This window comes from Dermacentor variabilis, chromosome 10 (genome assembly GCF_050947875.1).
Source record: "Dermacentor variabilis isolate Ectoservices chromosome 10, ASM5094787v1, whole genome shotgun sequence".
NCBI classification, from domain to species: Eukaryota; Metazoa; Arthropoda; class Arachnida; order Ixodida; family Ixodidae; genus Dermacentor; species Dermacentor variabilis.
Window position 1 is genome coordinate 3,629,408 of NC_134577.1, and position 16,101 is coordinate 3,645,508.

The 16,101-nt window shown below is 48.9% G+C and overlaps 2 protein-coding genes across 3 annotated transcripts in view; one reads left to right on the plus strand and one right to left on the minus strand.

The window, feature by feature from the left end:
- LOC142559732 (sodium-dependent glucose transporter 1A-like) overlaps positions 1-16,101 on the minus strand; it is a 253,170-nt gene that overhangs the window by 106,644 nt on the left and 130,425 nt on the right. The window lies entirely within an intron of this gene.
- Positions 1-16,101, plus strand: part of LOC142559852 (BBSome complex member BBS2-like) — a 220,939-nt gene that overhangs the window by 63,339 nt on the left and 141,499 nt on the right. Inside the window, exons 8-9 of the mRNA XM_075671532.1 lie at positions 4,893-4,949; positions 6,321-6,421. Of these exons, the coding sequence (XP_075527647.1) occupies positions 4,893-4,949; positions 6,321-6,421 (158 nt within the window). The remainder of the gene's footprint in view (positions 1-4,892; positions 4,950-6,320; positions 6,422-16,101) is intronic.

Below are 16,101 nucleotides of genomic sequence, written 5' to 3' on the forward strand. Positions count from 1 at the left end.
TACTGAGGGTCACAGACAATCGCACTTACCTCCCTGTGGTGAATTTCGGGCTCGCTAAGTAAATTCTGCCTAAAGATATCACCCTGGCTACGATCACTGCTTTAGAAGTTAGTTGCGTTGAGACTTTTGCCGTCGACGCTTCCTGTGAGCCTTTCCGGTCTGCCAAATGTACTAACAACGACATTAGGAAAATGATCGCCCCGAATCTCACTCCTGCGGAGGCTGAACAGCTGCGCAGCCTATTACTTTCCTACAAGGATATATTCGACCTCGACAGCCGTCCCTGGGGCCAAACGTCACTTGTCAGACATCGCATACATACAGGCGATAATCCACCCATCCATCGGAGACCATACCGAGTTTCAGCTTCGGAGCGTTACGTCATCAAAACGGAAGTACACAAGATGCTAGCGACAGACATCATAGAGTCATCTTCAAATCCCTAGGCGTCCCCTATCCTGCTGGTCAAAAAGAAGGACGGCTCATGGAGATTCTGCGTCGGCTACCGCCACCTCAACCGCATCACGAAGAAGGACGTCTACCGACTACATCGTAATGATGACGCCCTCGATTGCCTATACGGTGCACAGTATTCGTCCGTCGACCTACGGTCCGGATAGTGGCAAATCGCTGTCGATGATCTAGATCGTGAAACGAGCGCCTTTATAACGCCTAAGGGTCTTTTCCACCTCAAAGTTATGCCTTTTAGGCTATGAAACGCTCCGGCTACCTTTGAGCGTATGATGGACTCATTACTCCAAGGATTCAAGTGGTCGACTTGTCTTTGCTGCCTAGATGACGTTAATGTGTTCTCGCCATCATTAAGCACACACATTGAGCGTCTTTCAGCTGTACTTGCCGTTTTTCGCAAGGCCGGGCTACAGCTCAACTTCAAGAAATGTAACTTCGGTCATCGTGAGATTACTGTTCTTGGACATGTCGTCAATGCATCTGGCATACGACCTGACCCAGAGAAAATTCGCGCCGTGAAAGAGTTCCCTGTTCCACGGTCCGCAAAAAATGTCCGAAGTTTCGTGGGCCTTTGCTCTTACTTCCGCCGCTTCGTTAAAAATTTTGCCAACGTAGCACGCCCTCTCACAGATCTCCTGAAGAAAGGTGTACCGTTTTTATGGCGATCCTCTCAAGCCACCGCCTTTTCTCGCCTTACCACCACGCTCACCACCACACCGATTCTAGGACATTTCGATACTTCAGCCCCTACAGAGGTGCGCACCGATGCCAGTGGACACGGAATCGGTGCCATCTTGGCACAAGTTTAACACGCCCATGAACGTGTCATCGCGTACGCTAGCCGTCTTTTGTCACCTGTGGAGCGGAACTACTCTATTACCGAGCGCGAATGTTTGACTGTTGTGTGGGCAGTGGCGAAATTTCGCCCCTATTTATACGGCAGGCCCTTTTCTATTGTAACGGAACACCACGCCCTCTGTTGGCTTTTGTCCTTAAAAGATCCCACAAGGAGGCTTGGACGATGGGCTTTGCGGCTACAAGAGTATTCCTATTCGGTGGCGTATAGGACTGGTCGCGTACACAAGGACGCCGACTGTTTGTCCCGTTACCCTGTACACACGCCCGCCAACGCCGACATGGACGTTGCCGCAAGTGTTCTTTCCATTTCCCGGCTTTTGGACACGGCCAACGAGCAACGCCATGATACTACTTTGAGGACCCTCATTGACAGAATGGAATCTACTCCTACTGATCCATCGTTACGGTGGTTCATTCTGAACGACGGGATATTGTATCGACGCAGTTTTCATCCTGACGGTCCTCCCCTTCTCCTCGTCGTCGTTCCTCAACACCTCCGTCCAATCGTGCTTCAGGAGCTTCATGACGCCCCAACTGCCAGACACCTTAGCTTTGCTCGCACTTACGACAGCGTACGCCGCCCGCTTCTACTGGCCAGGCCTCGCACGCTCCGTACAGCGCTATGTAGCTGCTTGCAAGCCCTGTCAACATCGCAAAAAGCCAGCAACGCTTCCTGCCAGGTACTTACAGCCGATCGACATTCCACCTCAGCCGTTCTTTCGCGTGGGTTTGGATCTCCTTGGCCCTTTCCCAGAGTCCCTCTCCGGCAACAGGTGGATCGCTGTGGATTACGCGACGCGCTATGCCATCACTCGGTCACTTCCCACGAGCTGCACAACCAACGTCGCAGATTTCCTACTCCGGGATATCATTTTAGTACATGGCGCCCCGCGACAGCTCCTTACTGACCGCGGCCGCACTTTCCCAAGTCATCGCCGATATCCTAAGATCATGTTCTACCAAGCACAAACTGACCACCTCCTACCATCCCCAGACCAACGGCCTTACTCAACGACTTAATCGGACTATTACTGACATGCTATCGAAATACGTTTCACCCGACCACAAGGACTGGGATGTGGCGCTGCCCTACGTCACGTTCGCCTATAATTCACCACGCCACGATACTGCTGCGTATTCCCCCTTTTACTTACTCTTCGGTCGTGACCAAGTATTACCACTGGACGCTTCCTTCCCCTTGATACAGAATTCGAGGACCAAGTATGCCAGCGACGCCATCGCCCACGCTGACCATGCGCGCCAGCCTGCCCGTACTCGTCTGTTGGCATCGCAGGAATCTCAACGACACGCGACACGCTTACAATCGCCGCCATCGTTACACATATTTTTCACCAGGCTCTCTCATGCTGCTTTGCTCCCCTTGCCGCCGAGTGGGGCTCTACGAGAAACTTCTTCCATGCTACAAAGGCTCTTACCGTGTTCTACGTCAAGTGACCAATGTCACTCACGAGATAATCCCCAAGACCTCCGCCATGCCACCCGGATCCACATCACTTGACGTCGTACACGTCTCTCGGCTTAAGCCGTGCTATGCCCTTACCGACGGCCCCGTCTGAAGCCCCGGGACTGTGCTTTTTCTGCTGGGGTTTCTGCTGGGACTGTGCTTTTTCTGCCGGTGTAAAAGAAGACAAGGTCGTCGATGGTAAAGACAACGAAGTGGCAACAGCCTCTCGGGATTCTCGGCTGCTGTTTATATGCCTTGTAAATACATCTTGTAAATAGTTTTATACCCATGACAATATATATATATATATATATATATATATATATATATATATATATATATATATATATATATATATATATATATATATATAATCATTTCTCTCTTCATCCCCATACCCCCTTCCACCAGTGCAGGGTTGCAAATCCGACGTACGCCTGGTTAACCTCCCTGCATTTCCTGTCTTCTATTTCTTTCTCTCTCTCTCTCTCTCTCTCTTCTTGGCACCGCCGGAAGCTGCTGCTTGCTGGCTCTGGCAGCACGTAGCGTTATGGAGTCTGAAGCATCTACATAAGCGGCGGCCACAACCTCGGCAGTAGCGAAACGTCGGTGGCATGCGGTATTGGCACTGCCGGCTGCTGCTGCTTGCTGGCTGTGGCAGCACGTAGCGTTATGGAGTCCGAAGCATCTACATGGGCGGCGGCCACAACCTCGGCATAGCGAAACGTCGGTGACATGCGGCGTTGGCACCGCAGCCTGCAGCTGCTTGCTGGCGCGAGCAGCACGTGCCGCTATGGAGTCTGAAGCATCTACATCGTCGGCGGCCGCAACCTCGACAGTAGCGAAATGTCGGTGACATGCGGCGTTGGCACCGGCGGCTGCTGCAGCTTGCTGGCGCTGGCAGTACGTAGTGCTATGGAGTCTGAAGCATCTACGTCGTCGGCGGCCGCAACCTCGGCAGTAGCGAAACGTCGGTGGCATGCGGTGTTGGCACCGCCGGCTGCTGCTTGCTGGCACTGGCAGCACGTAGCGTTATGGAGTCCGAAGCATCTACATGGGCGGCGGCCACAACCTCGGCAGTAGCGAAACGTCGGTGAGATGCGGCGTTGGCACCGCAGCCTGCAGCTGCTTGCTGGCGCGAGCAGCACGTGCCGCTATGGAGTCTGAAGCATCTACATCGTCGGCGGCCGCAACCTGGACAGTAGCGAAACGTCGGTGACACGCGGCGTTGGCACCGGCGGCTGCTGCCGCTTGCTGGCGCTGGCAGCACGTGCCGCTTTGGATTCTGAAGCAACTACGTCGTCGGCGGCCGCAACCTCGACAGCAGCTCCTTTACTTGGCAGCACACGCTTCCCGTGGTCATATTCCGAGAGAAAAACCCACGTCCAGCGCATCTGAGGCCCGCCATGGAACTATTAAAAAATACACAGTTTTGCAATACAGGCGAAGCAATGAATTCGATAGCAACATGTTAGAACAATACACCAAGTGCAAGACTCGTAACTGTAGTGGCAGGATGGATTGAAGTAAGCGTAAGCTGACTAAGCAAAAAGCGAGCCGTTTTGATAGGGGGTCCTCTGTTTGAATCATACCACCGGCAATATTATTTATGTTTCCTAATTAAAGTCAGCGCCTTAGCGACTTTACCACCACTTTTCCGCATCGGTTTTGCTTCAAACCTGGACTGACCCCGGAGGTGGTGCACAGCCGCGCCAATGAAATTGCATCTTTTTAAGGTTTGAGCTCCTTACTCTTTCGCACTTTTAATATGAAAGTCCGAGAAGATTTAAGATGAGAGGCATGCGCTGTTGGTGCTTCGTTCCATGACATTCGTTTGCGGGCTGCCTTTCTCAAAATTCTGAAGAATAATGTCAAGAATGTAAGACCTGGTATGAGCAACTTTAGTGATAGAATGGTGTGGCAATATAACCCGCATACACCGCACATAATACAGCAGGGCACCGCATATATAGGATACACATACCTAAATATATGCGGAACCTCACGGCAACGATCACAACAAAGATTTGCTCGGAGTGTCCACATAACTTCTATCGTAATAAAACGAAACGCAGACACGGTTTCCGTTCCCGCGCAGGCCAACACGCAGCTGAAGACCCTTCTGGCTATCAACTCCGGCTCCGGCGGCATCCCGGTGAGCGTTGCGGAACTCAAACCCGCGTCACAAATGTGGCAAGCGATTAGCGCTTGATGTTCTCTCTTCTACTGAGGTGGCCAATGCAGACCATCTCAAATCTAATAAATGGTCTGTAAGAGGAAGCTTTAGCTCGAGCGTAACTCCGACGCGGCCTATTCAAATACGTGTAAAACGCAGAAACTTTCTGAAACAACCCCGAATTTAATAAAATTTGCGACATATGAGAGAGAAAAATAAATTCTAGCGACTGTTGAAAGCGAAATTTCTATTTAGGGCTTGAATTTTGTTAAAAGCACTTTCAAAATTTCGGAAGTTGGAAAAATATAGAAGACCGAAGTTTCAAAATTAATAGCTCGGCATGAATGACAGATATCGCGCTTTTGTAAACGGCATCCATTAGACCATTCAAAGCGGACAAATTCCATATGTCTATTTATATCTTACGTGAATTCCTTACGTTGTGCGCAAGGGTGCTGCAAAAGCTGCAATTCCATATTACTAGATTTTTATAAATTCATGCGTAACATATCAATTTTGTCCGCTTTAGATGTACTATCAGATGCAATTTACGGAATTGTAATACCATTTTTCATTGCCGAGTTACACAGTTGTAAACTTGATAGGTTCAAGAGGGGGGAACTTTGGGCCAGTTGGTCCGACACGTTCAAAGAGGAAAACAACCGCGACTTCAGAAGGGACGCGGACAGGACGAGCGGCACCTGGCAACTGAGTTTTATTACCATGAAAATCGCAGCAGCAAAAGACACGTGTGTAAGTGAGCTTTCTGTGGCTCTCCTAGACAAAGAAACCCGGTTTTTCATTAACCTGTGATAGCTGATTTGCCCCTTGGCGCTTTCCGTAGTTATGTGGGGTGCCTTCTGCCACGTGTTTCATTTTGTTCATCAGTATGTCAAGGCACGCTGCGCACAGATGCGACGTTTTGCTGCTACGTGTTTCGTGGTGACAAACCCCAGTTGCCAGATGCCGCTCGTCCTGGCCACTCCTTCGTCACGCCACGTCTGAAATCGCGGTTCGTTTCCTCTTTAAACTTGGTAGTTTCGTTTTATGAAAGTTTGCGATTTTTGCCAATATTTAACAAAAAAAATTGCGAACCTATGTCTAATATGTGAGAACAACAGTCACTAAATTTTCAGTCTTTCTTTTAAACACAACAAACCTCGTCAAATTTGGTGACCTGTCTGCAGAGAAGAACGAATTCTCTTTTTACATGTATTTAGATAGGAGAATCCGAGCTTCCTGTTAACTCGTTTAGTAAAAAATGTAAAACGAATATTTCCGCATGCGAAAGTGCCGATTGAATGCTCAAAGCCATAAAAACAACTCGCTGCTTCGACGGCTGTCGCGCAGCCACACGTCGAGGTGGCCCTGGAGACCAACAACGAGACCGTCATCCGGGCGGTGATCCTCTTCGCTGAAGGCATCTTCGACGGAGGAGAGAGCCTCGTCTGGTGAGCACGTCGCGACGCGCCGCAGCCGAACCGTCGGCTGTGCGGGCGCGAACGCCGCGCGCGCTCTCGGCTTCGTTCCAACGCCGTCTCGGCAATCGCTATGTAGTGAAAAAACTAGATAATTTGAAAGGAAAACATTATGCAGGCTCCCCGCACTGTGGGAACCGATGCAAGCGAAACTTTCTGTGCTGTTTGCTTTGATTGACGATATATAGCGGTGGTGTTGACGGCGAATGTTTAATTTCTTCAACGTCCAACAGGAGAGTTGTGACTTGATGTTAAACGTTACCGTGCGTGAACCAGCTGCTGTTTTTCTGCGTAGTACACACGAAGGGAGAGGTGTTTGCTTGAGGCGTTGTCGTGCGCCATATTTCATAACCTCTGAGAGGGCTGACCATATTCATTGCTTCACATGGCAGATTGCATCGTGGCAGAAACATTAAACATGGATTATGGGGCTGTACGTGCCTAAACCACAATCGGATTATGAGGCAGGCAGTATAGTGGCGGTCTCCGGATTAATTTTTAGAATGTGTTATTATTTAACGTGTCCCTAAATCTAAGTACACGTGCGTTTGTTATTCTGCCGCCGTCGGGATAAAATCTGCGACCTCGAGCAATGCCATCGCCAAAAAGCTACCGCGTCCCGGGCACACAAGAGTTGATTTGACGGTCGGCCGCTGCCCTAGTGTCCCCTAGACCCTGCAGTGCGCTTTAATTAATGCGGCTCTATTTCAGCACGCCCTGCGTAATTTGTCCGCTTGACATATTGGCACGGTATTTATTTTTCAGAAATAGCAGGAACGCACCCTACCTAACCTTGAAGTTTATCCAGTTTCCCCGCAACCGCTGTCGTGACTATCGCAGTAGTGTTTTTTGCCATCTCACGTCATCTTTTACCTATGCGCCCCCCCCCCCTCTTGTATTTGTATGGGAACTGCGAGTGAAGAGTGGCAAGGCTGTTATTTACTCGTCTTGCGACTGCGTCGGTTCTACCCATTATCTGCTTCCTCTCCCCCCTCCTCGCTTCCATTCTACCTAGTTTTCCTCTGGACTTGCACGTTAGTAGAAAGCTAAGAGCTTGCAGGAGGTTACGGAAAATTACAGCTGTCACGAGGCTAATGTGGCGACGACCCGGGAGCTCCAGAGGGCATTGTGCACATTCTACGCGATGCGGTCCAAACGAGTTTCTCGTGTCTCTTTTCTTCTTTGCCGCGCTCCTTCATTGTATATACACGCTCTGAACCACCCCCCGACACGGTGTGCCAGACAGCAGCAGCAGCAGCAGTGGGAAAGTCGAAGAAAGAGGCAAAGAAAGCTTCGCTTTAAAAATCACCGACGATTGTGATACTCCCTAATGCGAAATTTGAGCGCAGTTCTATAAGTGTTTTCATTTCGCGATACAGGCACGTACCCAAGGGGGGAGGCCCGGGGGGGCCCGGGCCCCCCCCCCCCCCGAAGTTAGGACGCATACACCCACCCCCCAACCACCCCTACACACACTAACCGTCCACGCCACCACTTCTCAAACACATTCCTAAAGCGCCGCGAAATCAATGTCGAGGCTTGACAGCTATTCGGCGGTCAACATTAGTAGGTATAGTTATCGGGACCTACTGGGATGTGAAAGCCAGTTTCCTCATCGATTCGGTGCCCGTGCGATTAACTCGAGATGCATTCAGTTGTCACCGTCTATTCAACGGTCACACGCATCGCTGTTGGTTCGTTAGTTCAACCTTCTTTGTTTAGACTGATCTAGGGTCCAGGAAAGGGATTCGGTTCGTGGTCAGCTGGTCTTATGCACGTGGAACGAGCTGCGGCCGGAGAAAACGCCAGTTGCGTTCAAATTTTGCCTTTACTTTATTATTTCCTCGAGTGACGACTCGCCGAAAACGCTGACGGATCCTTGAAACCATACGCCCGTGATAAGGGTTAGATAAGGTGAAAAATAAAATAATACGAGACAGCGTCCATCATCAAACTCTGCAGTAACCCTTAAACTCATAGGCAATACGACTTTCACCCATTAACTCGTCTGGTTTTTCCCTAATTGTACAACTCTTTTTCGTGCAAAATTGCCAACTGGAAACAAGAGTCGCAAGGACTTGAGAAATTAAGCGATCTACTATGAGAGAGAGCCGAATCAACAGCCAAACAGGAAGGAAAATCGAAAAGTAACAAATTTAGCCATTGTTTATGAAAATATTTATGGAGCAACATTTTTTTTATTTAACTATTAAGTAGAGAAAACGCCGCCTGAAGTGGAGAACAATTTTGTGTGTACTGAATGACGCTTATACAGTTATCATTCGAGCCGCCTGACGTAGCCTCTTCTCTGCTGTGCTTATATATATATAGGTGTCTTTCTAACCTTCCGCGGTGGGCGCAGTACGTTTAGAATCTCAGCGTCCTGCGCCCTACGCGGTTGTACGGGACTTGCGGCCATGCATCGTTACGTAACTTCCCAAATAAATATACGAGTCGGTTGTGGCACTTGGTAGAGCAGTAACCGAGGGATCCAAAAGAACTGTGGTTGTTCCGCAAATATATATACACATTTTCCCTCGCCTATTATAGGGGAATGGCGAAAGCCTAATTCTTTATTGAACTCAAATAGCATGCTTGCTTCACTGCAACTATTTATTGTCAAGTTTCACTTCAGTTGGCAGTGAAGTTTCATGAGTAAAACAGGTTCAACAGTGAAATGAACTGCACCGCAGACTTTTGAAGAGTGAGATGCTCAGACTCCATACACTTTGTACATGTCTGTTGCACACCTCATTGCTTCCGTCGATGAAAAGGCTCTTCAAGAACAGCAGATGCTCCGAAGGTATCAAGTACGACGCCATTTTGAAAAGGCCGCATGACGACGATTTTGTTTGCTTCTGTGATTAACACAACTCCGCGCGGTCCGTGTGCCTTGGTTGCCAACTGCTGTTTATTTAAGTTGTATTCTACTAAAGCAATCTTTATTTTACGCTTTCAGTTCTTTACTTCTTCTTGGCACTGCTCTTCCTGTACTTCTTTAATGAGCGATTCCATTTGACATGGCTCCTTTTTTTCCAAGTAAAGGATAGGGGTATCGCATAGGCGTAGCTGTAAAACACACCTTATTTCAATTCTGTTTTGTGGGTTTACACTTTTTTATAGCGAATTGATTTATTGATTGATTGAGTAACTTTTATTTTACAGTCCTGCAGAACGCGTATTAGCACGTCGCGGGCCGCTCCCACGTCGGGACCGACAGGCCTAGCCTGCCAGCCGCATCGTGGGCCTGCTGGACAGCGAATGGTGGGCGTTATTCACATTTGTACTAGTAAAGGTACCCCCCCCCCTCATTTGCATAGAAAAGTTACCTTGAGTTGCCCCCCCCCCCCCCGAAAAAAAAATCCTGGGTACGTGCCTGTCGCGATATATTGGCTGGCGTGGTGTCTTGAGCGGCACGTTCCAAATGGAGAGAAGTGTGGCGCGTCTGCCTCGCTAATCGGGAGATCGCGAGAGCCAGCGCGCGTGTGACGCGTGGGCGCGTTTCACAGCAGTCGCCGGAGACAGACCTCCGCTCATGCAGCGCTTTATTTCCATACAAACGATGTGCGCTACTCTGGTGCCATGTCGTAGCCATCGCCGCTGCCCAGACCGTTTTGCGCAGCACTAGGCTTTTCTCCTCACGCTTTCGTTCCACCAACGACGACACGTCGTCGTCGCGTGTCGTCGCCGGGCGCTATGGCCTTTCTTTCGCCTACAGCGTGCGCTTTCATTAGAGCGAACCATCTTTGCGGGACTGTCTCCGAAATGTCTTTAAGTCGCCTTGCTTCTTAGAAACACGGGGGCCTGTGTTTAGTGGCGGTATTCGTTGCTTCCAGCGTGTCCGAGCGTGTGACTAGCGTTGGTTCAACATGCACATACATGCCGCGAAAATCGATCGGTAAGATGAAAGCCAACTTGTACAAACCAACGGATTCCAGTGCAGTGCCGTTAAGGAAACAGCGACGCTTGGCGGACAGCGGCTCTGTGGTGAAAAATTACGGCAGAATCCATCCTACGATGCGGTAATATGCAATTAAAGCAACGTAGCCACACACGGTATTGCTGAAGACAGGTTTATTTAATATCTGTACTGGTCATTCTGAGACATCCTTAAGATAAGCTGGAGACGCAACGCTGGGCTGCTTTCTTGTGAATCGCTAGACCCTCGTAGCCCTTATCACACTTGCGGAGGACGGAACGAGGTCTCCGGACACCCCCCGTAAAGCGGTCTCCATTTAAGGCTCTGAGCCTTTGCCAGCAGCGACCAGATATTGATGAGACAGAAGACGTCTGCGCCAGATTATCCGGGCAACTCACAGCTCCCAACAAGATATCACATTCCATCAGCTTCCCGCCACCACGTGACCCCCGCATGGATCTACCATTTTCCAACCATGAACTCAAAGCCAGGACCTGATGGAATTTCTCACAGAGCCATGCGTCATCTGGGTGAGCGGGCGAGGAGTATCCTGCTAGATATTGACACGTGGACTTGTCTATCTTTAACGGGTGAACGTTTTTCACCGCCTAACAAATGTTATTGCTGAGCGCGAGACGGGCCCGCATGTATGGGAAGTTTTTCGAACGTTATCGACGGTTCTGTTGTCACTGAAGCTTGTGTAAACTGGTTGCATGTGCAACGCGAATTGTGTAGAACTTTATGGAAGACAAGCGGGCACCACCGATTACTCTGGAACGTTCGATAACTCGTGCATAAAAGTCGACGCGCTTGACCGGCACATGAGGTTTTCGATGATCGCCAACAGTGTTCGCCGCGGTCGTTGTTTCTCGAGTGTAGCCTGTTTTTGAGCGCGCAGGTTCGCCCAATAAAAGGACAGTTTTGTCATGCACAATACTGCTGCTTCCTTCACCGTCACTACCACGTGACAATATGTATAATGAATCCTGGCGAGATGGCCAGGATTCCAAGCACAGTTAACTTTTAATGAATCAAAACACAGCTAATTTATCAATGTACGCGCATGTCATATGCATTTGGGCGTCTGGGGTGACACGCCTACAGGTGCGCGCAAGGCTCCAAAAAGCTGCCACTCAGACCACACTTTACCTCCGCAGTGAAGGCCTGGAAATTTCATCTGAAAAATTTGCACTTGTGGCGTTTGCGCGTACGCCTATGACGCACGACAGTGCAATAATCAATGGGCAGATAATGCCCTATGTTCGGTCATACAGATTCCTGGGTGTCATAATAGACAGAGACATTTCTCATGGAGCGCCCATGTAGCGTACATGAAACAGCGGTTGACATTCACTGGCATTCGCGGGAAAAACCTGGGGAATGTCTACAAGTGCTATTCTCACGACGGTTCCAATGTGGGCTCGTCGGTAACGTATCTTGAATAGGTTTACGGCAGCGCGATTAAAAGACAGGACAAAAGAAGACACACAGTGTCATGCGTGTCCCTGTGTGTCTTCTTTTGTCCTGTCTTTTAATCGCGCTCCCGTAAACCTGTTCAAGCGCGATGCTGCAACCATACATGGTACTTTTTCTTCGCTTCTTGCAGTACAGCTTGCCGGCCAGCATTAACCAACGAAAGTAAAACAAGCCAATGTGTTTAACAAAGTGTTCTGACGCTGCAGGTTTCTTTCGGTCTTCCTCGAAGTGCGTCAGCGGTGGAAAGCTATTGCAATCGCTCGAGGACTCCTCATCAAGATCGCAGTTGAAGCAACAATGGCGCGCGTAGGGCACCTTGCCTGGGCTCCTCGCCGCCATCTCGCCCCTACGGAGAGGCCACGTGCCTCGCTCTGCCGAACAGTAGCCGCAAATCATGAGGCTACACCATCTTGCTTCACACCTGCCGCAAGGTCTTCGACTCATCCTTGGTGCTTCGTTCAGTCTAAGATCAACCGGACAGTACACGGCGCCCGGAAAAAGGCAGCATCGCCGGCAGCGTATAAGTACGGGAAGTACACACGCATATACACCGACGGCTCCGTCCAGCCCAACAGCTCTACCGCCGCATTCCAGAAAAAGCGGTATCGGCAATGAACGTGTCGACTGAGCTGCTCGTTTGGCTCACGTATAGAAGACCATTGCCTATCAATCTTGCTCTCTAGGACAGATGCTGCAAGGATGCTCCGCATTCTTGAACGCCGATGCACCAGATTGGAGTGGAATGAACCACATGTTATGCATGCCTGATTGTACGCCCTGGATTGCACATTCGGTCAGCGCCTGGCATGGCACACATTTTTCAGACGGCGCAAGTTAAAACGAGCGAAGTATTCGGCGCAGCGAGAAATCGAGAAAGACGCCACCGCAGCTCGTAAGACAAGGGAACCGGCCATCGCGCAGAACTTCGTTGTGGCGGTTGAAAAAAACGGAGGCGTCGCCTAATAACAAAACAGGACGCGTCTCTGCGAGTAGGCGTGCGGCTGAAAGGTTCAACCGGGCTGAGGTATGCGTGTACGAACAGGGCCAGTCAGGCAGTGACTGCAGTGGAATACGCCGCGAGAGTGAGGGCACAGGGAGACTGGCGATTATTCCCGTGTTTACGGCCTCCCAAGGAGGAGAAAGCAAGCCGCGGGCACACAAAGTGGGAACAGTGTATGCGTGACGCCCTTTAGGCGAGGCCCAAAAGCCTTCAGACGGCTATCCAATCGAGTGCACATTAAGAGGCAGTAATTGTCGAATCGGGCCAATCCATGTTTCTTGTTTGTAAATAGAAGCATTTTTTTCGTTTGTTAGTTATTAAGAGCTTATTAATAGCTTTTTGTTAATTTGGGACTAATTAACACCCGTCAACCCGCGATCGGCACCGTCTGCGGCCACATTTAAGCACTGCCTAACGTCTTCGTAGAAACAAACGGCGTACGCTGTCCGCGGCGAAGAAACGAGCTCCGCGGGGAAGAGGCGCGCATCGCCGCCTCATCGGGTTCGACGATGTCACTCTCGCTATTTCTCGCTGCTTGTCGCAAGCGCGCCTAAGCGAAATCTAACCGTAAATCTAATCTACACGCAAGAAAACAACCTCGTAATTTTCACGTTTCAATTCGCTCACAATGAAGACACGCAATGAAGACAGATGGCGTGCTTCACATGTGACCTATAATGAGGGACTGTATACACATGCTTGGCTGCCGACAGGCGCAAAGCGTGTGGACACTTTCCGAAAATCTCTAGTGTCGTTGAAGTACCCCTTCAGACCTCCGAGACTCCTTATCAAGGGAGTTCGTCTTGACCTTGACCAGGCTGATATCAGATCGGCTCCACCTGCAAAGGGTCCCTCTCAAGTCTATACGACGGCTGGGATCATCGGAGAAAATGCGTGTCGTGCCACTGGCGCTGTCCCCAGGTATGATGCCGCCGTGAGCTATATGCACGTTTAGTTTCCGAGACACACATGTGCTCCAAGTGCACGTGACCACCAGAACGCTGTTCTCGTTGTGGCGGCGGCGACATCTGCCTGCAGAACTTTAAGGGACTGACAACCAATTTTAAGGTGCCAGTTCCTTATGACGCAACGCAAACATCACCCTTGGTAGTGTTTGTACCTGCAGCGGTTACTTCCAAAATCGCGTGGATATTTTGTAAGCAGAATTTTTCTATCTGAACAACCTCCAAAAAAGAGTCCCTCCTCCAGCAATGCTCACCTCACCTGACCTTGTTTCTGCAATAAGTTATCAGCCAGGAATAAGTGATCACTTAGTGTTTCATTTTGATATACAAGCTCGCGTTCGTATAAAAAAAAAGTTAAGCATATCCGTGATTTTTGTGGAGTCGATGTTCAGGCTATGGCGGAAGAAATGGAACGCTTTGTTGATTAATTTATAGCTGAGTTTGACCAGCGCTCGGTCAACGAAAATTGGTTGATGTATAAAATCAAATTACTGTATCTTATTGATCGTTATGTACCCAAAAGAATCGTTCAACCTGACCAACGTTTCCTCGTGGTTCAATGCAACATTGCGCCGCCTACGCAACATGCGCGAAACGTTCGAACCCCACAAAACCTTGGTCGGATTATCAAGCCGCTAACGCTGCTTATGTTCGGGCGGTTGCTGAAGCAAAACAAGTTTTCTTGACTGTTACGCTTCCTTCGTACTTGCGCAGTAACCCTCGTAAATTTTGGAGCGTTGTTGGCGGCAAAACTAACAGGCAAATACCTTTAGAACATTCCAACATCGCTGCTCCTCCGAGGAATGCTGCAATTATGCTGAATAATGCTTTCACATCGGTTTTTCATAAAGTGTCACCTTTTTCTAACCCTTTGATTGAGGTTCGGAATTTCCCGCCCATGGACCCAATTGTAATAGATTGGGGCGGTGCAACAAATCTAATTAGCGGCTTAAACATACCTTCACCTGCAGGACCCAACGAAATCACGACGAAAATTCTAAAATCTACTGCCGTGTATTCATCTATTATTCTCTCTAAAAATTTTAACAGTCCTTCCAATGCTCAATTCTACCCTGCGATTGGAAAGATGGGAAGGTGGTTCCTGTTCACAAGTCAGGTACTACACATTCACCCAAGAACTATCGCCCTATCTCATTAACCAGTATTCCTTGCAAAATTCTAGAACACATCATTTATTCACAGTTAATTTCCTAGAAACAAGTTCATGTTTTAAGCCTTGTCAGCACGGCTTTAGGAGGCACTTTTCATGTGAAACTCAGCTATTATCATTTACCAATGACCTGTTCTTTAATGCTGACCTAGGTTTTGATACTGAATGCAGTTTCCTGGATTTTGCCAAGGCATTTGATACGGTCCCACATAATTTACTGATCCTTAAGCTCAGCAAACTTAATATTGATCCTAACATCTTATCTTGGATTAGAGACTTCCTGACTAACAGAACACAGTATGTAACAGCTAATGATTACTCTTCTCCTTCCTCTGCTGTAACATCGGGAGTGCCGCAAGGATCGGTGCTAGGTCCATTGTTTTTCCTCATCTATATTAACCATGTCCCTGACTACATTACGTTTTCCTCTATTAGGCTTTTCGCTGACGGCTGTGTAGTTTACTATAATATTACTTATCAATCTGATGCATGTAAACTGCAAAACGCTCTGAATAATGTGTCACTCTGGTGCAGTAAATGGCTAATGCAACTTAACGTAACCAAATGTAAAGCTATGCAAATTTCCCGCCATTCAAGATGCAGTAACACGCGCTTATACTTTCTTAACAGTAATAAGCTAACACATGTTGACTCATACAAGTATCTCGGCTTTCATATCACAAATAACCTCTCATGGCACACCCACAATGAGTACGTCTGTAATAATGCTAACCGCATGCTCGGACACCTGCGTCGTAATCTGCGCCTTCATCCCTTAAAGGAATTCTCCACCGAACATTGGTACGCTCAAAGCTCGAACACCCACGCGCCATATGGGATCCCGCTCAAACCACTCTCTCTTGCCTTCGAATCAATCCAAAACCGTGCAGCTAGATTCATTTCATCAAATTACTCGCGTCATTCCAGCGTTACAGCAATGAAAAATACCCTAAACTTACCAGATCTTTCATACCGTGGAAAATGCGCTCGCCTTTCGCTATTTCATAAAATTTTCCACTTCAAGCCTGTATTAAAAGAGCAGCTTCTCACGCAGCCGTTTTATGTTTCATCTCGTTCAGATCATTGCTTTAAAGTAGGCGTGCACCCGCCGTGGTTGCTTAG